This window comes from Pelecanus crispus, chromosome 1 (genome assembly GCF_030463565.1).
Source record: "Pelecanus crispus isolate bPelCri1 chromosome 1, bPelCri1.pri, whole genome shotgun sequence".
Classification (NCBI taxonomy): domain Eukaryota; kingdom Metazoa; phylum Chordata; class Aves; order Pelecaniformes; family Pelecanidae; genus Pelecanus; species Pelecanus crispus.
Genome location: NC_134643.1, coordinates 65,285,012 through 65,310,208, shown reverse-complemented (window position 1 = coordinate 65,310,208; position 25,197 = coordinate 65,285,012). Strand labels below are relative to the sequence as shown.

Below are 25,197 nucleotides of genomic sequence, written 5' to 3'. Positions count from 1 at the left end.
GCAAAGCCTTGTGCTCTGCCCTGAGCTTGTGTAACAACAGGGAATGCCTCTTCCTCCGACAGCCAGGTGAGTCCGTGCTCTAATGTACAGCTGTGGCAACTGCTTTGCTGCTGGGAATGGGAGTGTATCGCCTAGTTTTCTGCTGGCCAGCCAAGAGTAGCTCTTGGGCTGCAAAAAGAATCCAAAATGCTATAACAATTGTTCTTCTCTCTGCCATAAAGTCACTTGTGCATAGTTGAAGCAAGCTTCTTTGGTCTCAATTTCATTTCACTGTGCAGCTACAGGAAGGGTTACAAACTACTCAGGTTACTTACAGTAAAAGCAAGTAAGTTTTCCCGGTACACATTTGGGTCTATTCTTGTCATGTGCGATTGCTATCAGAGCAGGAGGTGCTGGAGCCCCCTCTGTCCGAGCCTGACCCTTCCAGTTGGAGCAGCGCTGTACACAGTGCTTCCAAGCGATGGTGTTTCGCACCAGGCAGCAAGTTCAATAAGCCTCTGAAATTTGCTAGATGCAAGCAGATTGTACGTGGGGCTGAGGTTTGGGTGTTTTTCGGTCTCTTTGTGCAGCTGCTGGTGGAATGCGTTTCCCAAGCCCCCATCTGCGGGCCTGTTTATTTTCCTTCCTCTAAACCTTTTCTTTGTAGGGCAAGATGAAGAACAATGGGGAGCAATGGTCTGAAACTGAGCAAAGCAGGGGAAAAACTAGTCTAGACGTCAGTAGCAGTTTCATAACCGATGGAAACGAGCATGGGAGCATTTGCCCCTGGGAAGAGGCTGAATCTTTTTTCATCATATTCAAATGAGGCAATGCAAAGAGGAGGAGGATTCTGTTAAAATTGGAGGTGTAGGGTGTGTAAGGATTTGCTGGCATGACTTGGTCTGGAGGAACTCTCACAGTCTGTCCTGCCTGTTAACTCAGTATAGATTGAAGACTTGATTATAGGGTATTTCCTGTTAGAGAGGCTTCAGCATGTCATCTTGCTTACTCGCACGTACAAGGTCACCTGATTTATTAGAACCTCAGGCACTGCCTAAGCTCTGGGGGGGATGTCTGGAAAGAGCAGATAGCTGTGAAGGGGCTGGCATGAGCATTTAAGCTGAGCATTAGTTGACATTTGCAGTGTAGAAAACAAGAGCTTTGCCAAACCAAGCCTGAATGTTGGCTGTATCCAGAGACCTGCACCTGGTCAAGTTACAGTGCAAGAATTTGTACAGTGCTACTGTTAAGCAGTTGAGCCCTGATAGCTCTATTCAGGGCTTGTACTTATGAAGCAACTGGAATAACATGCTTGGTATGGTGGTAACCATGCTCCATTCTGGCACTTGAATTTAGACTTGGATTTTGTTTTTGGCCAGGACCTCAGCTGTTTGCAAAGGGGCAGAGGAGGGCTGTGATAGTGGTTCTGACCACCCCTGGCAGCAGAGCTCCACCTGACTTTGGGATTGTCCTTATATCTACACCAGCAGATTTATAATGTGTTGTCTTCCTCCTCAGCTATACCTCCCCCACCTTTTTTATTTCCCCTCTGGTCTAAGTGGGTAATAGACTAAAATGGGAATTGCCCTTGGGTAACCTCCAGCAAGCAGAATGTTCCTCTGTTGACACAGCTTTATAAATGGATTTATGAACGCTTTGTGAAGGCCACACCTGGTGAAGGGCCCTGACTTCTCTAGTGGTGCCCACTGAGCTTATCCAGGGATGCGCTGGCACTAGATCTATTTGGGAGCCTTGCCTGCTCCTCCTGTGAAATGGTCAGTGCTGTATCGCTGTGCCTCAGCTCTGAGGAACACACCCTAACCCAACAGAAGTGTCTCCATGGACTGTACACTCTGGTGTTTTCCTGTTCCAGTCACTCCAGGGATGATAAATAGCAATGGTAATAAATAAAAGCAGATGCTATAGACTGAAGATTATGTATGACCCATTTTCCAATAGTAGTACACATGTTTTAGTACATGAAGTACTCTCTCTGTGTATGGTTTAGTTTCTTCTCCAATACCTCTCTAGTGTACCCCCCTCTGTGGCAGGAAACTGGAGTGCTTGGGCACGGGAGGGAAGGAAAGCAGCCTTCTGCAGATGTGGGTTTAGGCTGACACGCCTATAGGCTGCAAAACTTGTTGAGCAAACAAGTGGTCTGAAAAAGAAATTCATGCTGAAGGAGTTAGTCTTCCTTACTCTGGTGTCCATGCTTCTGCCTCCATGTTTCAGAGAGCTGAGGACAGATTGAAGGAAATGTCCAGGCTTCAGCTCAGCTGCTTCTGCCCCATTCCTACCCTTTCTTGGACCTGCCAGTGTTCTGCAGTCTCAAGGCATGGTAGAAAGTGGTATTTAACAAAATACAATGCTCTCCTCCTTTAAAACTTTGCTTCCTAATTCAACATTGTCTTGGTCAGGAGTTTATACAAAAGACTACGAATTTTGAAGTGAACAGAAATTTTCTTAAGTCAATATTGGTTTGTGGAGCAGGAAAGAAGTTTAAGGGATTTTTAATCTCGTGAGATGAGGCTCTCAGTAGTGCTAGCTCCAGGATGGCTCCAGGTTGCATATGCAATGCTGTGCAATACCATCCTTGTATAGCACCTCAAATATAGATGCAATACTCATACACTCTCCTGTGTTTCCCTGAGGTGCGGGGAATATGAACATGCTTATAATGCCTTAGGGCTTGAACTAGTTGCATGTGGAGCCAGCTGGGGTGTACCTACAGAATGCAGCTCATGTATGCAGCTGAAGAAGAGTACTGTGGTCAGAGTGAAACAGGCTTCACCATGTGAAGCAGTGAATGTCTGTATATCAATATACATATGTGCATATATATCTCAAATCCAATTAGTTCCCCACTCCCACCTTTCACTTGAGCTGTGAAAGAAAATGATGCTGCTTCACATCTACTGATGCAGAACTTCTTGTTTCAAATTCAATGAAGAATGTGCCATTGAGTGAAAATGATTTGGCTTGAACTAGTGAGCCTGTTTTCAAGAGAAATCATCAATTTTACCAGCTGTCAGTTTTGAAGTTTCAATGTTCAGAATTAAAGCCTCCAAGCCAAAACCATACATTTAATAGGTTAAATAGATTTGTTCTTCAGTAGCAATAAGAGACTGACAAGACAAGAGGAAGTAAATGTCATGTTTTTAATGCTGATTTGAACAGTCTCCCATGAAGTCAAAGCACCAAACTCTGGGTCACTTTCAGCGAAGCCTAATGGCACCGAGTTAGGAACCTGCCCGGACACACCTTGTTTTCAGTATTCATCACTGAAGGGATACTCTGGATGGTCACGCCACCTGTGGATAGGTCAGATTGAACAAATGAGCTTCTCAGGTGAAGCAGGATATGGTATCACCGATGCAGTTGCCCTGTGCCTAGCAACCCCCTTCTCCTCCTTGCAATATCTAGGTGGACTTCATGGAAGGCTCTTCTGCTTATTCAGAAACTGTCTGCTCTGAATAATCTTCCCTGCAGAGTTGGAAGCAGACCTGTTCATTTAAGGAGAGGACAGCGAAGGACCATTTTTCAGGCCTACAGACTGCATACCTTAAGGACAGATGGGAAAAAACAACAAGAGTTTGGATGTCAGCTATTCTCGCTATATTTGTGGATTTAACTTGGGTTAGTAGAAATGTAGTAGGGAAGGGGGATGGCTTTGCTATATGTGCATTGTGGAAGGGGAAGACTTCTTTGTTCAGATGTCTAGAAAGACCCTCAGAAATAAGGGGTATATTTGAAGGAGAGGTGGAGACACCAGACTGTACTACTTTGGCTTATGCACTTAGAGCTGGCATGAACAGGTCTGGGTCTGGTATGGTGCTTTCTCCAGGTGGCTGCCATATCCAGACTAGGTGTGGCTGTCCTCTAGCTCAGCCTAGCTGTAGATGCTCTGCCAGGTTAATAGCACCAGTGGCAGAGAATTTACAAGGAGGCTTTGGGGTAACCAAGTTCAGGGGAGAAAGGGATGTTCATAGCTGCTTACTACCGAAGGTAGAGACACCTCAGGCTTCATTTTAAAAACTGCATGCTCGGGGAAGATGCATGATCCAGGATCATTATAAAAGGCAAGAAGAAAATTCCCAGGGTCAACTGCAGGTGAAAAAAATAACACTGTGTTTGCCCATTATTTGACAGACTTGAGAGAGAGGTAGCTGGTTTTTGTTGTGGGTTCTCTTGTTTGTTTGTTTGTTTGTTTGAGAAGATGATGCTAAACCACAAGCCCTGGCTCAACAAACACTTTCCATTAGCAAAATCAAAAATTTCTGAAGAGCATTCTCAGGTGCACCATGGCAGCTGGCTGGCTTGCCTTACAGGCAGAGCACAACAAATACTGGCATTTATCCCAGCTGTGAATCGTTCCAGTTTGGGAAGGATACATTTCACAATATTGAAGTTAACTAACTGGAAGGCATCAAACATTTTGAATTGGTTGTGTCAAAACACTTCATTCCAATATTCAGCCAAGCTGAAGTGTTTACACATTAACAGATTGCAATTGGTTCAAAAAAACAAGCCACAACACTTTGGCTTGTTTGGTTTGAGTATAACTTGACAATGTCTGAGTTGCCAGTGTCATAATCTCTCCATCTATGGAGCATGCTTGCTAATCAGATCTCACATGTTCAAAGGTCTGAGTCCTTTGAATGAAAATGATTCACTCAGAGGATCAATACAGCTTGGAATAACAGGTAAGGAAGAATATCCATAGCAGAGACTGGGAGCACAAGATAAATCAAGTAGACAGATTAATGTAAAACTTGCCCAGCACGATACTGGATTTCTCCAAGGGGACAAGAAACCATTTCAGACTGAGATTTCCTGGAGTGCTCATATTTTTACAAAACCTCAATTTTCTGCTCAGATGCTTAACTTGCTAACTCATTCCACTGATTGCAATATCCTATTTGTATGGGCTTACTCACACCATCAGAACAAGACTTGCACACAGTACCCATGGTAGCTGATAACCGGAAGAGCCAGAGGAAAGCTAGATTTTTCCATTCCTGCTGGCATTTGCATCACAGAAGTCGAAGGTTTTGCACAAAGTTGACTAACCAGAAGCCTTTCTGTATATATTGCTGGATGACATAAGAAATCTCTTTAGGCTGGTAAGTCATCTGTTGCAGTGTCAATTCCAGACACTTCAGTGTGAGAACACATAGTAGGCAGATACATGTTTAGCTGCTCCTTACATGGCAACATCACTTTTCCGAGAAGGCATTTTCCACACCACAGTTAAGGTCAGACTGTATTTAAGCATTTTCCCCAAACATGGCACTCCTTTGAAAAACAGAGCTGCCAATGGCCATCCTATGCATCCTGTATTCCTTGTCCTCAGTAGCCTCCTGTGACTAAATTTAGTCTAATAAAGCAAAGCATTTAGTTTATTAGTTTTTGTATTGGTAGCTTAGAAAGTTCTTCTCCTGTGGGCATTTGCATCCTTTAACTTTGCTTCTGGAAAAGGCCTTTGCATTTGCACCAAGGTTATGTTTCATGTATATACTCACCAAAAGTTTAAATGACGTTATGGCTCAACATAGCTACGAAAAAACAATTTCAAATACCAAAACACACATAAGAATCTGCTTGGGCATTTGTGAGAAGCCTTCTGGAACTAAGTGCTGCTAATTGATGGAAAGCTATTTTAAGTTTTAAGAAACTAAAGCTTCAGAGCACCTGGCTGAACTTAAACGTGAAAGATGAACTCCATTATGATGCTTTTAACTTACTGTGCTGCATAAATATGAACTAAGTGGTTTATTTGTTCCTTTGCAACATTCCCCCCATCTTTTGAGCAATGGTCAATGTTTTAGAGTGCTTTTGATGCTGCTATTCTGCTTTTCATTATTTTTAGTGCTTGAGCACACTATGGTTTAGCAAGACACAGATAATCCAAGGTAACAAGAGAAATGCATGGAAATTAATCTCTAGTGTTTGGCTACACACTGAGTGCCCTGAAAAGGGGCAAGCATACAGTTTGGCCACAAACTGTAGATGTTCTTGAGCTGAAGGAAAAACAAACAGCCTCATTTTCCAGAAAAGGAGATGCTGGTTCAGTCTGAGCCTTCTGGAGTAGTGCAGCCTTCAGGTGAAGCAAAACTACATTGGGTGGTAAGCTTTACATCACAAGCAGCAAGAGATCAAGCCTTGTTAGTTCTCAGAAGAGAGAATTAGGATGTGGCCTAGCACTCAAGCTGCATGGTTTTCTGCTTTCCACATAAGGAAGGTGCAACTCAACATGACAGCAGGAGAGGGAGACTGCTGAAGAAGACAGCATCAGAAGAAAGGCCAAAACAAAGTTTCTGACCACTTGTGGTCTGTAAGATGTCCCATCTTTTATGAAGAAGTTGGGTAGGCAAATTTTGATGTTCTGATTAAGCAAGAGGGAGCACAGCTCTCCCTAAATTAGCCTTGTGGTTTCATGTAGCAGTGTTCTTAAATTGCCATGTGGAAGACTAAGAATTAGGACAAGTTGCCTCTGGAAACACTATGTTTACAATTCATAAGCCATTGTACTCAAGCAACAACGTGGCTTGCTGAGCAGTGGAAGTGAAAGTGGGAAGGAAGGGAAAGACAAGAAAGTGCTCCTATTTGAATTTCAGCTCTCATATCCACACTGCTACGACAGGGGCAATGCTATACCTTGTGAGCGGCTGTCATTGCAACATATAGCACAAAGCATTTAAGGAGATGGAGCAGAGATGGAATAGCCAGATGCAGTTGCTTTCTACTAGGTGGGCTTTTGACACCTGAGCTGTAAGCAAGTACTGCACAGTTATTTTTGCAACAAGTCCAGGAGCATATTCGGGCTGCATTAAAGACCTCCCATATTTAAGCCTTACCTTAAAATAAGGTTGTTTATACACAAATTAATATTAAAAGGAAGTGATTTTTTTAAAATCCTCTGACAAGACAGGAATGTTCTGTGAGGATCTAGGATTCCTCCTGGACTTACATTAACAGTTCCACATAACGAACATTTTTGTTCAGGGCTTCAATTTCTTTCATCTCTTTCTCAGTGAGGGAGAAGTCAAAGATCTAATGGAAGGAGATGTTAGGAATAAGTTAGCATTTCTTATCGCAATCAACATTCATGTGTTCCAGATTTCAGAAGTACAATTCCCCCTCCTCCCCTCTGTCTCCCCCACAAATCCATACTTGCTTGCATTTATAGGAAAGTCTTGAGGACACGAATAAATCCAGTCACATTTGCTTACAGTCTTTTGCAAGAAGAGAAAGGTAGTCTGGCAAGTACTGGGCCACCAGCTTTAAAAGCAATACATTGGCAGGGAAAGTGGGGAGCAGTGTGAGTACTGAGTGCTGTGAGGGACACAGGAACAAATTCTTCATCTTATTTGGGTGTGGTGGTCAAGCCAGATGCCTTCTGGTGGTGTGGTTATGAGCCTTTCTGGCACACCTGTATGCAGCAACCCTTCCCTAACAAAGCTGCCCCATACCTCAAGACTGGGCAGAACAAGTCAGTCATTCCTGAAAACCTACAGCCAGCAACCTTGGGCTGCTGACCTACTGAATGACTTCATCTTGCTTGTGCTGCTCACTGCAGCAACTTGTGGTCAGGGATACACCACCAGCTGGAACTTTAGCTACTCCAGAGGGTTAAAAGAGACCAAAATTTCCTCTCTGTTCTATTGTTGTCATATCGTGGTACCATTAAGTGATGGGGACAAAAAGCATCAAATGTGGCAAAGCTTGACATTGGTCAAGCCTTAGGTCTACAGAAAGAAATGAGAAAATCACCTTCTACAGGGGCTAAGCCAATGTAAGTAGAGTCATCCATGCACCACTGGAGTACAAATTTACCTGGAAATTCTCTCTGATGCGTTGTGGATTGAAGCTTTTTGGGATGACCACCACCCCTCGCTGGATGCTGAAACGCAAAGCAACCTGTGCAGCTGTCTTGTTGTACTTTTTGCCAATGGCATTCAGTACAGGATCCTTCAGTAAAGGAGGTGAAGACACATTTACCCTGGAAGAAAATTGGAAAAAAAGAAAACCCAGAAAACCTCCTTATCTTTAATGTCAAAACACAGAGGCATCTACTTGTTTGTGGACAGAATACTGCGCCTTTTTGACAAGTAGTGTGAAAGATGGGAGAAAAGCTTTGGCATTTAGGTTGGTGGGCTGTCAAAGGCAACTTCTTATGTGATGTCCTAATGTTGACTTAGTTTCTACTTCCTCACCTGCTTCCCACTGTACTCGGTGCTGGTGAGGCCACACCTGGAATACTGTGTCCAGTTTTGGGCCCCTCGATACAAGAAAGACATTGAGGTGCTGGAGCGTGTTCAGAGAAGGGCAACAAGGCTGGTGAAGGGTCTGGAGCACAGGCCTTATGAGGAGCAGCTGAGGGAACTGGGGTTGTTTAGTCTGGAGAAGAGTAGGCTGAGGGGAGACCTGAAAGGAGGTTGTAGCGAGGTGGGTGTTGGTCTCTTCTCCCGAGTAGTTAGCGATAGGATGAGAGGAAATGGGCTCAAGCTGTGCCAGGGGAGGTTTAGGTTGGAAATTAGGAAAAATTTCTTCACGGAAAGGGTGGTCAAGCATTGGAAGAGGCTGCCCAGGGAGGTGGTGGAGTCCCCATCCCTGGAAGTGTTCAAAAAACGGGCAGAGGTGACACCTGGGGACATGGTTTAGTCTGGTCTACCCTTGATTGGTTTAGTGTGGACTTGGTAGTGTAGGTTAATGGTTGGACTGGATGATCTTAAAGGTCTTTTCCAACCTAAATGATTCTATGATTCCTCACCTAAGCCTCAACATTCCCAGGTACAGACACTTGCTTTCTGTTGGAGGAGACCTAAGGCAACCTTTTATATAGACACGTGGCATTTTTTGATGACAGCATGCAGCAGGATTGTTGCAAGTTTACATTCACAACAGTAATATTTAGACACTGAAGTTCAAAACTACTCTGAAAAACAGGGATGAAGGTATTTTGCACAGGGGCTCAACAATGGAGAACTATTATTCTTTCCCTGGATAGTGATACTGCTATTAGAGAGTAACATGGAAACTTACCATGTTTCATCCCTTGAAGTTCCCAGTGGGCTGTATCCAACAATAACAATGTCATGTTGTCTGCAAAATTCTAAGAGTTTGGGTTGGGTGAAATAGGGATGGCATTCAACCTACAAGAATAACATAGAAAGGATGATTAATCAATGGGACCAGATGCAGAAGCTGATGGTCTCCGAATATTTGTGAGAGCTGCAGACCACATGATGCTTTCAGGAAAGGATACATGTAAGTTAAGGATATAGGGGAACACACCTGTGGTTACTGTTCCAATTGTACATTGCTGTGTGATTTTTTTTTTTTTTTTTTTTTTTTTTGACAGCAGATGGAATTTTTATTGGCCCCTAGTGGAAAGGTGGCAATAAGTGGAGTGATGGTGATGGGGGTGAGGAAAGCTCACTAGAGAAGCAGGCTGAGAAGGCAGCCAATCTCATGTGGGTCAGATCTTTGTTTCTCTGCCTCTTGCATTCAGGATGACTAATCTGACATTGCTTTTAGGGGAAGTGTTGGTGTAAGCTGGCCCAGATTGAAAGCTAAGGGGGGATATGTAAAAGGTGAGACATTTCCATAATGGTTATGACCTTGTTACAAGCTCTGCCCTCCCACATTGCAAATACTATGCATCATTCCCTTACAGGCAGGAATTTTCTGGCTGTGTTCTCAGTCTCTGGGAAAGGGATGTCTACAAGGTGACAGAGCAACTACTGTTTGCAGGCAGTCTGAAGCTAGCCGGCACATCTGTACTTGCTGGCTAGCTGCCTTAAGCTGGGCTTAATCTTTTGCCCAGTTTTCCTCGACCCCAGGAAGCAGCAGCAATGCTCAGTGCAGTCTTAGGGGCACGCCAGAAACGGCAATTGCATTTTTCACCCACTGGGCATGTTAATACCAGTGAAGGGTACTGGAATTTCCTCCTCTCACAGGCTGCCTTTCCATGCAGGCCTAAGACAGAAATGAAGGCTACAGCCAGCCTCCCTGCCCTCTGCCAATCCTAGCCCTCCAGGCCATGAGCTGAGGGTGGGAAGTTGGTCCCAGTTGGTCTCTGGCCTCTTCTCTGATACTGTTAACATGGATATTTGTTTGTGCCAGATGAATCAGAAGAGCTTCCCAGTGATTTCTAGGAAATGCAGTGAGCTGCCAAATACCAGAGTCAAAGGTATTGGGCATTCAGATGGGTCACTGCCACTTACAGTCTTCTCTGAGCCCCGCTACTGTAATTTAACTCAGACATGCCTGTCATCTCCATGGGCTTGTTCAGCTCAAGTCAGCCACTTAATGGGGTCTCCTCTTTAATTTAGATTTTCCTCCTAACTCTTACTGACATCTTATAAGAAAGGCACAAGAGAGCAAGTACAGGAAATTTAGGAGTTACTTCTAATGGCTTTTAAACTTGGGAAGCTTGGAGTGCCCCAGGATCCCTGATACTTAGGGTTGATTTGGTTTGGTGTCAGCTGAAGTAGACACAGCTTCATTGAGGACTGTTTAGATCATAGATCATAGAATGCTTTGGGTTGGAAGGGACCTTGAGAGATCATTGAGCCCAACCCCCCTGCAGTAAGCAGGGATTGAACCTGTGAACTTGGCGTTATTACCACCATGCTCTAACCTACTGAGCTAACCCAGCTGGTCAGCCCTGAATGGTTTGTCTTGGGAATTTTTTGGACTTGAAGTTAAGGTACATGGTAGAGATTTAAGATCTGCATTGATTCAGCACTCAACCCGGCTTGGCATAGAGGCACCAGTTTTATAGTCCTGGAGCAGAAACTGAGGAGAGCAATTGTTCCAGCATCTTCAAATATTTATCTTTAGCCTAGGTAGGATGAGTAATATTTTCAAGCTAGAAATGGAAGTGTGACAGTATGGAGGGCACCATCTGTGGCAAAGTGTACATCACCCTTGGCTTGAACCACATGCTGCCTCAGCGTTCCCCACAGGACAGTGGCACCATGGCAGGCATTGCCCTCAGCTTGCAGTCGTACCTGGTTGCTGACAGGTTTGTACTTAAGTCCTGGCTTGTTCAGGATCATCTCCAGCTGCCTGCGGTTGAAATTGGATACTCCAATAGACTTTGCCAAGCCTGCATCTTTACATGCTTCCATAGCCTGCAAAGAAAGCAAAGACCAGTGGAGTCCCACAGGTTGGCTTGATTCCTTGGAGCATGCCTTGTAGAGATAGGTGGAAGATAGTCCATTCTTGAGGCTGCAGAAAAACTTTTGCTGCAGCAGAACTAACAGCTCTACTAGCATGAGGGCTGGCACCATCCCACTATTCTAAACTCCGTTCCCGTGTAGACCTGCTTTCCAGACCTAATGTTTATACCTCCCAGGAAGGTAGAATTTGTCTGGAGAGCAGAAAGATTCATCTGAGATACAGATATGTAAGTGCCAGACATCTGCTTTCAAATAGTTTTGCTTAGTTTAGGCTTCTTTAGCACTGCCTCAAAGCTGGAGAAGGGAGTGAACAAAACAGATTGATTTTCTGATAAGTCAGTTTATTCCTTTTGATTGTGTGAGAGTTCTTCATATGAAATCTCTATCCAGTGAAATCCCCTAAATATCTAGCAAGGCACATCACAAAACCAGTACAGAAAAATTCAGTAGATTATAAAGTAGAAAAAAAAGGGGGGGAGAGAGGAATTCTAGATATTCTGCACTTCAGACAAATCCTAATAGCTGAGAAAGCCTTATGAAGCTAATGAAGACCAGGGGGTGTATTCATATCCAGTATTCATCTGCTGGGTTGTTAAGGGGAAGGTCTTCCCCTTTGATCCCAGAAACTCTGCACACAAATGATTCAGTGACTGTTTGAGGCAGAGCAGACCCCATCCTGGAGCTGGATGCCCCTCCTGCTGGTTTTGTTATTCCTTTCTGTCTCTCAGGAGCTGAAAGCAGGGAGGTAAGAGGCACATATATTTGATGACCTCTAGTTGGCCTCATATGTTTTGTATCACTCAGTGACAAGTCAGCAAATACAGTCATCTGGAGCCATTTTTGCATGCTTGCCTTGCTAGCAATGACTAATATGATCAGTAACTTGCTAGCACCATACTGAGAGGGTGAAATTACCTGGATTGAGTTTAGCCAGTTTTATTGATGCTATTATTTGCAGGCACTCACCACCACCTATTTTTCTCTTGGCTGCTTAGCTGAAGAGAGTGACCTGCTGCAATACATCCTTTACAATAAGCACCAGCTTGAAGGTAAAAACATAACAGTGTTCAGACAGCTGTTGCTTTCAACATTTGAGCAACTAGCCTGTGAAAGAGAGGAATGGACTGCATCAGCCAAAGACAAGGGTAACATAAACAGCTAACGTGGAAGTCCCCGCTCCCCGTGAGACCCAGCCTGGATGGCTCAGCTGCCAGGGGAAAGCCCAAGCCCGCCCTGAGCTTTCTCCCACTCTGAACTTTCACTCAGAATTTCACCCATTCTCCATCTTTATCTGCTGCATCTCAAGTAGAGCTAAACTGGGACACGATTGTCCAGCTCTGGATGGTGCAAGCTGAAGCGGAGCGTATAGTCACCCATGTTATCTCTCTTGGTGTGAACTGGGCTGAACTAGTAATGTTTTTGCAGCAGGCCTGATGCAGAAGGAGAGCTGACCAGCTTTGGCCATGAATTAAAGAACATCCAAGGCTTCAAAAGGCAGGAACGTGAGGAGATTGCTAATCTCACTTTCTGCCTCACCCGAGATCCTGAAGCCAAGTGGCAGTAGGCTTAAGGAGACATCTGGCTATAGGACTAGAGCACCTCACAAACAAATTTAGGATGCAATCTTTCAGGCAAATGCTACTTCCCTCCAAGTTTCTTAGCAGAAAAACCTTGCGTTCTCATCTGATAATTAAATTTAGAAGTGAGTCAACTTGCTCTGATGGCAAGGGTTTTGGGTTTTTTGGTGGTGGTGTTCTTTTGTGTGGTTTTTTTTTTTAATGGTGAGCTTTAGGGCAAATTGTGTTTTTTCTTGAAGGTGAAAAGCTTCCTTTTTTTGAGGAGGATCCAGTCACTTCTTAGGGCTCCAACTTTCTCCTGCTGTAAAGATCTGATAAAGAGCAGAGATTGGTAAAAACCTACAGATACCTCAACTAGCAAATATAGAGTGCATTCTCTGAAAGAAGGAATGTGGATGTCAGATATTTCAACAATTTTTTTTTTAAATTAAAAAAATGATGGCAAGGAGCAACAATCTTAGGGACAGAAGTAAAATTTATCCATGGAGCTAGTAGAATTTGACCCATTTGTCCTGCCAATATGCCTTGGCTCTTTTTATGAAGGCCACAAGTAAAACCTAAGAATGAGGATCTGTGGTTTTAAAGCATATATGGATGAATGTTGTGTTTGCTTACCTCCCAAGTGGCACATAAGTCTGTCTCATGGTAGATAATTTTTCCATTTTCATCTTTTGGGTAGATTGCATCTCCAGGCTGAAAAGTAAAACCACATTTTTGTGCTTTAAAGAAAAATTTTCACTCCTCAGAGCAAAGATTTTTCCACAGACTCTGTTTCTACTAGCAAAAAAAAAAAAAAAAAAAAAAAATTCAGAGGCTTTCTGAAACACCCTAAGTTCAACAGGTCATCCATGCTGGGCTTACCACATCCTCCACTACTAGATCATCCTTGGATACACTTCTGAACTGTCACATGAGTGCACACTCAGGAGTTCCCAGATGTCCTTGTTTTTCAATAAACTTTTGACCTTTGGATGCCATAATGTAAAGGACTAGTCTCCTTCTAAAGGGCTGGGTTAGAGTACCAACCTGTATTATCTTCCACTTCTTCCTTCCTTTCTTCCCAGCCCTTCCCTTGCTCCTGCTTGTGTCCTAGGCACCTGGGAAGAGTACCAGCTCAGTCCAGCTCCCAACAGTTGGAGGGACCATTTCCAAGAGCTACTTACTAGTAGTAAAGGGCTATATGCATAGCTATAGTGCAGGCCATGAACCTCTTGAAGTGCATTATCCACCTTTCTTTTGGTACTAGGAACTCTTTCTTCCTATCCCTATACCCCATAAACAAGACCTCAGAGATGAGTTATAAGCTAATATCTCATGAGCACAGCTTTCTCTTATTTGCTGGTCATCTCACTGCTGTTGCAGGCAATGCATTAAAACCTCCTTGCCTTTTGTCTGATTGCAATTTCACTTTTTTTTTTTTTTTCCCCATAAAAACCCCTTCAGTGATGTTTGACGTTTGATCTGACTGCAAACTGCTATATTTCAAAGGCCTGGGTACAAGATGTTGACATGGCAACTCCTTGGGAACATGCAGCTGTGACTAATATGATCAGTAACTGGCGCCTCCCGATTCAGTCAAGAAGTTCAAATTCAAGGAATTTCATGGGAAAAGTGAGCCTAACAAAAACACAGCCTCAGATTTCAGAGGCCAAGGTCTGTTACAGGCATAAGCCCGTCTCCTCTAAACGTGCTGGTTTTCATCAATTAATTCCACAAAGACGACTTGCTGCCTTTGTTGCTGTGTCTTGCTGGAAAAAAAAATCTTGACTAGAAGGAGGTAGGTGGCTGTTGGGTACATTTTTCTATTAGAAGGCAAACTGTTTGCCATCATAACTTGAGGTGGAGAAGCCCTATTCACAAAACCACCCTGTGGTATTTTGGAACAAACCATTCTTTCCCATGATATCCCAGCAGACTCTCCAAGGACTGCAAACTCAATGCATAGCAGTTGGACTTCTTAGAGTTCAGGGGATGAGTCTGAACTCAAGACCTTTTTACTCTGTTCCACTTCTAATCTATTAACTTCTGTCCAACATTACTTTTTTTACAGTAGTCAATAGACAGCAATTGCATTACCTAATTTATCATTCCCCCATTTTCCTCTGTTTCTATCACTTGTGTTCGGAAAAGCGAACAAAGTCAGGATGAATGGCACTTAAGATTAACTTGTGTTGACAGAGATAAGTGGTGCCAGCTATTGTGGATTTCCACAAGGATCAATCCTTCCTTTTGCCTCCAGGGAACTGCACAAGGTGTTGAGCAGAGACAACTGTACTTCAATAGTCTCCAGGCAATACTTTCTCTGCCAAGCTACCTTTTTATGCCAAGGGAGTTCCTGAATGGAAGAACTGTCTGCAGGTGGATAAAGAAGGATAAAGTGCTGAGAGAAAGGCAGTGTTTGATGGTGACAGGATGGTGGTTATTGGGTCTTCAAAAAGGTCTTTCAGAAGTTGGTCATGTTTCTCAGCTTTGAGTTCTCATGGACTACGCCACACCAGTCATTCCCACAAATGCTGTTGTCTTCTCTTGCAGTTCTCTTGGAGATAGCCACACACCTTAGACTGAACATAAGGTGGCTTCCTACTGTGCTGCTCTATGAGCACTGAAATAAGTGGGACAACACGATACAGTCACTGCCACTAGGCAAGGATCACATCATATCATGTCATGTTCAAAGTCTGGAGGCACTCCAAAAGCTACCAGACAACTTACTTGCCTATTTAAAACACAGCAGTTGGTAATGATTGAGAGAAAAAGCCCTGCTCCCATTATAATAATTTCCTCACCAACACAGATGCAGGAGGACAGGTCTGCATGTCCAATCGCTTTCACAAAATGGCCTTTGACAAGTGGTCTTTCTCAAGAGAGCAATTTTAATAACTTGTGAATGCCTATTGTATAAACAGAAGGCAATAGGAAGTCAAATAGTGAAGCCATTGGTCTGTTTTGATTTATTCTCTTAAAATGACAAGATACTTGGATGAGACTTGTTCAATGTAAGGCTAAAATACCTGCTTTCCTGCTAGATCACAGAATAATTTAGTTGGGAGGGATCTGGAGATCATTTAGTGCACAGGTACCTGCTTACTGATGGATCAGTCATCTGAGCAGAGGCCCCTAGAAAACTTGCCAGTGGGTATGAGCTCCCCAGGCAGAGGGCACGTGGTGGCCTGGAGGAGACTTGTTCCTGCTGGTCATCTGCCTTGCTAGGGTAGAGGGGCTGAGCACTACAGCTGGGCTAAAGGGAAGGACAAAAAGTCCTGAATGGGGAATCTGCATGAGGGGAAAAATACAGGGAGGTGCAGGCTAATGTTGGTAGATTAGTGAATAATGTCACCCCAGATGTCAGCCATTCTTGATCCACCCACAAGTGCTGGCCTGGTGGGGCCTTCCTCCTCTGAGTGGTGCTGTCTGAAAACAGATTCCTCTTACTCTGCCTAAAAGCCTCTATAACAGCTTGCACCACTGGGCTCTGCAGGGACATGTTTCTTACTGGTTTCAGACTGTGACTGTGAATTTTGTCTCAAGTAACTTCACTGGTTTTGAAGCAGAGACTGCTTTTGCTAGAAGGCTTTTGGGGAGACAGGAAAGCACCAACGCTTGCAGACTAGGGCAGAATAGGAGTTTGTTAGCATTACACCTGCACACTCCAAAGGCAAGCATCAATGCATGTGAGAGAGGGAGCAAAGAAAGGAAACCTGTCACCGTTGCAAAAGGTTTTTTCTTTTTATATTTGGCACAGGAAAATGTATATTTTTCAGGCACAAAGTGACTTCTTTTTTTTCTCTCCTCTCATGGGGGACATGAATGAATCTTAAGGGCTGCTTTAACAACTCAGATTGTTGATACAGGCCTCAGGGAGTCAGATGTACATTACTTTAAAGCCAGCTGTCTATATCTTTATATTGTGAGACAATGACCTTTACTATGTGGGAGAATGAACTACTAGAGAATACAAACACAAGCAAAGGGAAACAGGAAATTGCAAGTGGTGGGAAATTTTTCAAAATGTACCCAAAAGGATTCCATACATGTGACCATATAAATAAAGTTTTAATATCTGAGTCCGGTTACTCCTATACAGGTCTTCATGGGATACCATTTCCTTGGGAGAAAAAGGAACTGCAGGCCTAAGGTGATTGCTTCATTGGCAAATTGCTTCCTATCTGATACTTCTGGCAGTTTGGAGTCTGTAGTAAAATGTCATTTTAATAGTCAGAGAACTACCTTCCTTGCAAAAAGAGGCCAGTTTAGAGCATAAACATCCCACAGAAACAATTAGCCAGCTAATTGCCTGACCCTGTTCTCTCTAAGAAAAATGATTTAATTGGTTCAAAAGCACTTAAATACATTTAGAATCTTATTTTTCTAATTTCACTATTAATTTGCCTTTATATCATGTACTTGCTGGGGAAAATTGTAAAGCAAGGTACAAATGGCTGTGAAACCAGAAAGTCTGGGGACTTGCCAGAGCTCGTTGCAAGGGAGGCATGCAATACTGACGTGAGCTCCTTGCATTCAAAGGTTTTGACTACAGGTTGCCCAGAGCCAGCAGCATGAAGGAATATCAGGCTTCAACTTTTTAGACATTTGAGAGTGTAGAGATGGACAACCCATGTTTGGGACCAACTGTGATCTACTGAAGCTGTCCAAGAGGAGCACTGGAGTTAAGGAGATTAAGATTATAGCCATGATTTGCCCAGTGGCTTTAATAACTACTGAGGCTATTCGGTTTTTAGGACAGAGTAAGGAATCAACTTGGTGGCTTTTTCCCTTCCCTCTCCCCCTCCAATCTTTGCTCCTAGCCTTTTGCTGCTTTGTATAACCACTTTCCTCCATTGACTCCCTCCTCATGGCTCAGAGAGGATTAAGACACAGTTGCTGCTTCAGCTACAGTAATTTTTCAGCACAGGAAGTGTTCAGCCCCAGTTAGGAGACCTGTCCTTCCAGTGGAGAGACCCCATGCTACAGCTGTCAGTAACTGTTCTCACACCACCTATAAGCCTCCCTTTGTGTGGGTAGTGCACAGAAATGTACGCATGCAGTATATACCAAACATTATCGGGCCAAAGTGCTATTTTCAACATGGACTGGAAGCTGCAGGGAGAATGCTAGATGAAGACCTTGGTTCAAGCCAACCATGGACTTTTTGGGGCAATTTTTCTTCTTACCTTGAAAGCCATTGGCAGCTCAATAATGTAGAGGTCAACGTAGTCCAGCTGCAGGATCTTCAGGGTTTTCTCCAGCGTGGGGCGCACCAGCTCTGGGGGGTGGCAGGTATTCCACAGCTGGGGAGGCAAGCACAAGATCTTTTTTGGGTGCCAGGAGGAATAGTGAACATCCTCCAGCTGACACCCACCCAGCGCAAAGACATTGTGGTCTACATCACTGCAAGACAAAGGTGAGAGGCCTTATCCTATCCTCTTCCAGAGGCAGATGTAGAGCTTACATCTGCACTAGTAAAGCCGTTATATATTTGTTTATTACAAGACAGGTTCTTCTGAGTTGAGTATATTGCTAACTCTTACTCAATGAACTTAGGCAGATTCCTTTTGTTTTCTGAGCTTTCCAAGCATATGCTTTCACTGGAAAACTTTGTTCCCACAAGAAATCTGTGGTCAGTTTTATGCTTAAAGGCAGAAGCTCGGATCATGTGAGTTAGCTATTGAACAGCCAAGCACCCGGCACAAAGAGAATCTTTTGGTTTTCTCCTGTGGTCATGGAGTCTGAGTGAATGCCTGATCTAGGGAATTTTTAATTTACTCCCTATTCCTCACTGAAAGATGTATTATTGTTTAGTTACTGTAACGCAGGTGCGACTAGTTAAAGCCCAGCCTTTTCAACCTCTTTAATCACAACTGCTTCCTTGCTGGGTTATGCCCTGAGGTTGCTATGGAGTGTGCTTAGTTGATTAGCTTTCAGTACTATCTCTAACTGAACTTTGCTGATGCAAATCTCTTGCAAGAATAAAACCATAGCATGGTAATTAGTAACCAAGAGCTCTTTGTAAACTGATTGCTGCAGTTTACATCAACAAAAACCAGAATTAGCACACAATAGAAGGTTTAAAGTCACACAATAAGCTGGGCTATTTTATCTTGGTTGGATGGTCCCATCCAGAGGGTCGTGGTCAATGGCTCGATGTCCACATGGAGACCGGTGACAAGTGGGGTCCCTCAGGGGTCCATACTGGGACTGGTGCTATTTAACATCTTCATCAATGACATAGACAGTGGGATTGAGTGCACCCTCAGCAAGTTTGCAGATGACACCAAGCTGAGTGGTGCCGTTGACGCACCAGGAGGATGAGATGTCATCCAGAGGGACCTGGACAAGCTGGAGAGGTGGGCCTGTGTGAACCTCATGAGGTTCAACAAGGCCAAGTGCAAGGTCCTGCACCTGGGACAGGTATCAGTATCAGGTTGGGGGATGAAGAGATTGAGAGCAGCCCTGCGGAGAAGGATTTGGGGGGTACTGGTGGATGAAAAGCTGGACATGAGCCACCAATGTGCGCTTGCAGCCCAGAAAGCCAACCGTATCCTGGGCTGCATCAAAAGAAGCGTGGCCAGCAGGTTGAGGGAGGGGATTCTGCCCCTCTACTCTGCTCTGGTAAGACCTCACCTGGAGTACTGTGTCCAGCTCTGGGGCCCTCAGCACAAGAAGGACATGGACCTGTTGGAGCTGGTCCAGAAGAGGGCCACCAAAATGATCCGAGGGCTGGAACACCTCTCCTATGAGGCTAGGCTGAGAGAGTTGGGATTGTTCAGCCTAGAGAAGAGAAGGCTGCGAGGAGACCTTATTGCAACCTTCCAGTACTTAAAGGGGGCCTATAGGAAAGATGGGGAGATTCTTTTTAATAAGGCCTGTTGTGACAGGACAAGGAATAACGGATTTAAACTAAAGAAGAATAGATTTAGACTAGACATTAGAAAGAAATTTTTTACAATGAGGGTGGTGAAGCACTGGAACAGGTTGCCCAGAGAGGCAGCGGAGGCCCCATCCCTGGCAACATTCAAGGTCAGGTTGGATGGGGCTCTGAGCAACCTGATCTGGTTAAAGCTGTCCCTGCTCACTGCAGGGGGGTTGGGCTAGATGACCTCTAAAGGTCCCTTCCAACCCAAAGCATTCTATGATTCTATGGTCTTCTTTTTTTGATGCACAGAACTGACATGTGGAGTTATGTTGAGGTTCTTGGCACCTTTATTGGCTGGAAAAACCTGCTGTTTGTTGATACGGTCATTGTCTAGCCAGTTCTGCCACCAAAGCTGACAGTCACTATATGCCAAAGTATAGAATGAATTCGTTCTTGAGATATGAAACACTTGAATTGCCATTTTCAGGAGAAGATAGTGATTATAGGTGTGAAAGGACATAGCCTGGGTAAGTTTTAAAGTATTTTAGATGTTTGGGTTTTTTAAACCAGATTATTGTTTTCCTGGGGAATAACTATCTGCTCAGTTCTGCCAGCAGAGGCAAGGATATGTTATCTTGAATTTCACTTGTCCTGAGAGTGGCACATCTGACCCTGCCCTAAGCTGACAAACCAAAGCAGGGTTTGGCACCTGGAAATTCATACTAGGCCTTCCCCAGCTGTATGTTGCAAGGTGTGAAAAGTTTATGACCACTAGACAGTGGTTACACAGGCTGAGGTGTACTACAGTAAAGGACCAAGGTCCAGAATTTTAAGCTGTTCCACTAGATTTCCTGAAAGCCTTTGGTCTGGATGTTTTTTAAGCATTTCACATGTAAAATGAGATGTTGTTTTGACTTAAATATAGGTAATGAAATGAGTCTGTATACCCTTCATGTTTAGTTTGTTTTGTTACTGTGTTTTAGAAATTTAGTAACCTGAGGTATGTTGATAGTTTAGAAGCAGTTTTTCCAAGTGTCCTTTCTAGCCCAGTGCTATTGAGCTCTGTACTTGCCAGTGAATATACTTTCCTTTAAAAAACTGCAGAGGTTCTAAAGAAACAGCCTTTAGAAATAGCAGACATTTGTACTATGTTAATACATAGATGCCATGGAAACTTAAGAGTTTCATAACTGTTTTCATGATTTGTACAAGTTATTGTATTATCTACCTAAGTAGAACCCATGTAGATGTTTGAGCAGTGAAAGCTGCCAGCTGGCTTTGGCATTTCAGGACACCACATTTCCTGGAAATGTTACTTCTAGTTTAATGAAAGAAATATCCTGGGATGAAAGAGGAGACCAAAAAGGTCTTGCTATATAAGCCAAGTGAGATGTTGGCAGCTGATATAAAGCCTCTAAAATTTCTGGATGCTGAGCTGCTCTGCCTGATCATCCAGCCAGCAGCAAGAGCCAAGTGCAAGTGCTGATGATTTCAACTTGCAGATGCAGCCTGATTGCACCAAGTCACTATTCCAGTAACCCTGCCACTCAGTGGGTCTGTTCCTGTTAGTTCCTGCTGATGGACCAGCCTTCAACTTGCATCATCTTTGTTTAATGGAAGATCTGCATGAGGGCTTGAGTCTGAAGGCTCCTGGGAGTTTCCAGTACTTCTGATGTCAGTAAGGCTGAAAACAAAACCAACTTTTGTTGTGTAGACTACTTTCAAGAATGGCCTACTGCATCTACCATGTTTCCCGGAAGACGCAACAGTTCATATCAGTCAGTTACCAATCAATGGTTGATGTATCTACCAGTGGCTTGATATTTGTCTGTAGCTCATAAGATACATAAGTTTGTAAGGTACATAAAGCTGAAGATACATAAGCTCATAAGACAAGGGACAACCAGTCCCACTCCTCCTGGAAAGTTCAGAGCTGCTGTGAAAACGTTCAGTGAAACCTGTGAAAATCCTGGATTGTGATGAATTGAACTGGTTGCAGATTATTTTCCACTTCTGCCTTTGAGCTCTTTAAAGACTACAGAGATGCTCTAATGAACTATCACCCTGGGCACCTGAAGTTTTGTCAAGCCCAAACAGGGCACAACAGAAAGATAAATCCATGTGTGTCCCATCTCACAGTCACAAGACAGGCTGGAATCACAGGTATTGACTATCATGGTACTACGAGTTGCAGCCCTGTGACTTGCAGGATCTGCAGTTTAGGGAACAACTGAACTTGCAATCAAGAAATCAAATGCAGTTTCACACGGGTGGCTCAATGCTTAGGTAGTGATCATCAACTAGGAAAATCATCTAGTGATTAGATCAGACAACTGAATATAGAAAGGCTTAATAAATAAAGTAAGTTTGGAATCCTGATAAAGTTTTACCAGAAGATGCACTTTCACAGAACGTAAAGGTTTATATGGGAAAATAAACTGCAGGGGAAGCAGTTGGGAAACTTAAAGACTCAAAATTGTTAGGACATCTGGTTCTAACCTTTTGGCACAACTTTGTGGTTTTGATTTGAAATATTACTGGTAATTTGCAGTAATGAAACTATAAAACAGTTGATACAAAATATTTTGACCGATCCAAATCAACATATTTGGGATATGAGAGACTGAGAGACTACCCTGATAAAGGTAGAAAATTTGAGGACGTGAAGCTTTTCTCAGGATGGCAAGGTTGTTACCAGTAGAACTGAGCAGGGAACTTGGAAGAGAGTTGCATACTTTATAGATTGGAAATTGCTGCACTTGGAAATTGGTCTATAGCTGCTGAAAATCCACTTGGTCTGCAAACTACCCAATCCAAAGCTTAGTTTCCCAGATCATAGAGCTGAACTAAATTACTCACACTGAAATGGGCCTTTTATCCCATGAGATCTTTCACTCTAGGAACCGTGGTATTTATTTCCAAGTTTGCTGAGTAACTTTTGTGGATTACATCTTATTTGGGAAAGTGGAAAGGGAAAATGTTAGGCTGATATGTTCAAAGAAGCACTGCAGGAAGGGGAACTTGAGGCCATAAACTTTATTAGAAACTGGACAGGCACCATGAATTTTCTGCGGACATCTAATCTTTATTCTGCAATGTGCAGTGAGCTCTCTCTCTTATACCTGCATCTAGTAATCGTAGTTGTAACAGCTTTTGTCAGACACTTCATCGGACAAGGGATTTCATTCTTCTAGGAGAGCATCAGCTCCTACGGCTAAGACTTTAAAGCATCGACTAGCTCATGCATTGCTCCAGCCTCATTGCTCTAGAGCCGAATTGTGATGACGTCTTCTCTCCAAGTAAGTTGATTCATCATCCTAGAACTTTTTAATGACAGGTGATACAATAACTAAGGGTGTAGCTTGATGAGTAATTTCCTGGCAGTAGTACCAATGTAAGCACTTGCTGTTCTCCCATACACAGACACTTGTATGCACATGCTTGCTTCTACCCCTTTCATTGTGCAACCTCATGGCAAACCTGTATGGGGAATTGCTCTAACAGAAAATAACTCAATTGCAGGATCATTGTCCAGATCAGGCTTACTGTGTGACTATACAAATGTGCGTGCCAGCACAACACGTGGGACAGTAACAGCTTAGGCAGCACTGCTGAGTGTAGCAATGGTCTAAACTTGCAGGTACTTACAATACTAGGTAGAATGGTTGTTGCATGGTTCCCACTACTAACTGAGCTTCAAACCAAGAACAACAGTGATTCCTGTGCTTTACAGCAAATCTAGTGCTCATAAAGCTCTGAGGCATTATGGTAATGCTAGGGAAGAACAGTAAAGGATGTTGGGTCTGGAAGCATGCTAGATGTTGACCACTGGCATTCTTAAGAAAGCCCATTCACAGAAATCCTGGATTTAGTATAAATAATCTGAGTGCAGCTTCTCACCTTGCCACAGTAAAAAATGTCTTCTCGCTTGATCCTTCCTTCAGCAATCTTCTCCCGGATGGCTTGTCCCACTTCATGCTCATTGTAGTAGACAAAGGCACCGTCAATATGGCGGTAACCAGCATCAATGGCAATCTTCACTGACTCCAAACAGGAACCTTTGGGAGTCTAAAGGGAGAAGAAAAAGAATAAACATAGTTCCAGCCTCCTGCTTGCCTCTCTTGCAATGCTATAGAGTCCCTGGGATATGCACAAGTTTCATGCTGGAGTTCATCCAGTCTAACCATCCCTTACCTCCCCAGATACCTGTGTTTCAAGTTCTGAATAAAAATGCGCTGTGCACTTTTCTTCAAAACTCTTGTGAATGTGGAATTAGACTGGAAAAGAGAGCAAAGCAAAAAAATTCTCTATGTGTTTGGGAAAGAGAGAATACTAGAGTCCTCAGAAAGTAGAATTAAATGTATTTGATAAGAAATTCTGAAATAATTTTCATATCTAGAGAGCAAGGGCATTCCCACAACAGCCATTTGATAAAATCCCTTACTCAAGCGGAAGAGGGATTTTTGGTTCAGCAGAGCTGGTTGACCACCTGCCTGATCAGAGGCTGGTTGAATACCTTATGGCCTAGTAGAGCTTTCAGCAGAGCAGGAATTTGGATTTGACTTGCTCTGCTGCGACAGAGACATCTGATTCACTTAAAGGAAAACTGAAATAGGGTGAGTCAACCTGCTCTGCTGTGCTGCCGTCTACCAGCAGCAAATGCCAAGAGGTGAATTTTTCTACCTCCAAGTGAAGGGACAAGACCATGCTGCTTCCCTATGAAAAAACCAGATGCCAGAGACATCTGGAAATGAGATAGGGTATGAAGAGAGGATGTCAAATTTGTTGGCTTTGCTGATGCCAAGGGAAGACAAGAAGCAGGACAGGCAGTAGGCGCTGTTGGGAAGGACCACTTTTTACCACAGCAGTCAGTCTCCCTCCTCTCCCTCCAAGCCGCCCTTTGACAGCAGCCACTGGCTTGGCTGTCTGGGATTTTGCCATAAAAGAAGCAGCTGCTCTTCCACCACCTGCTGAACTAGAAGGTGTGAAACTCATAGCTGCCACAGGATGCCGTAACGACTAAGGATGCTGGTCTGCCCTTCCGCATTCATGGAAGAAAGATCTATGAAGGACTCCTGAAGACACATGTGGGTCAATCTCTCTGTTTTTTAGTCCTAGAGCTGTAGGCTGGTGGCAGATTATTCTGGGGTAATGGGACTGTATCCCTGCCTGCTTGCTCTGCTCTTCAGTGTCCCATCCGGGCTGGTCGCTATCGGACACAACTGGACCAACTTCTGTTTGGACTTGGGACTTTCTGCTCCAGGATGCAGTGCCTAAGGGTTACTTAAAATGCAAAGCTGCTCACGCTTGCCCTTATTTATTACGGACGTGAGTAAGGGCTGAGAGGCAAACCGGCACAATTTGGCATGCTGAAATATTTACAGCAGTGACAATGCAATATTGTCTGCTTAATTGAGAGACACAACGAAACACTTGTTTGAATGCTTTGCTGCTTTCTCTGCGGGAGCCTTCCAAAGGCACGCTTGGCCCCTGCCAGGGCCCTTTGCTAGTTGTTAGTAGGATGTAATGAAGACCACGGCAGCTAAAAGGCTTTCAGGAGCAGTCAATGGCTAGTTTTCACTTGGGGCATGTCGGGCAG

At 43.8% G+C, this 25,197-nt stretch overlaps 1 protein-coding gene across 2 annotated transcripts in view; it reads right to left on the bottom strand.

The window, feature by feature from the left end:
• Positions 1 to 3,247: 3,247 nt before the first annotated feature.
• AKR1D1 (aldo-keto reductase family 1 member D1) overlaps positions 3,248 to 25,197 on the bottom strand; it is a 36,478-nt gene continuing 14,528 nt past the window's right edge. Inside the window, exons 2-9 of one of the 2 annotated variants that reach the window (XM_075707683.1) lie at positions 23,499 to 23,666; positions 17,917 to 18,033; positions 13,361 to 13,438; positions 10,998 to 11,120; positions 9,025 to 9,134; positions 7,816 to 7,981; positions 6,950 to 7,032; positions 3,248 to 3,290 (exon numbers count right to left, since the gene is read on the bottom strand). In XM_075707683.1, the coding sequence (XP_075563798.1) occupies positions 3,248 to 3,290; positions 6,950 to 7,032; positions 7,816 to 7,981; positions 9,025 to 9,134; positions 10,998 to 11,120; positions 13,361 to 13,438; positions 17,917 to 18,033; positions 23,499 to 23,666 (888 nt within the window). The remainder of the gene's footprint in view (positions 3,291 to 6,949; positions 7,033 to 7,815; positions 7,982 to 9,024; positions 9,135 to 10,997; positions 11,121 to 13,360; positions 13,439 to 17,916; positions 18,034 to 23,498; positions 23,667 to 25,197) is intronic. The other variant, XM_075707691.1, reaches the window with a different exon arrangement.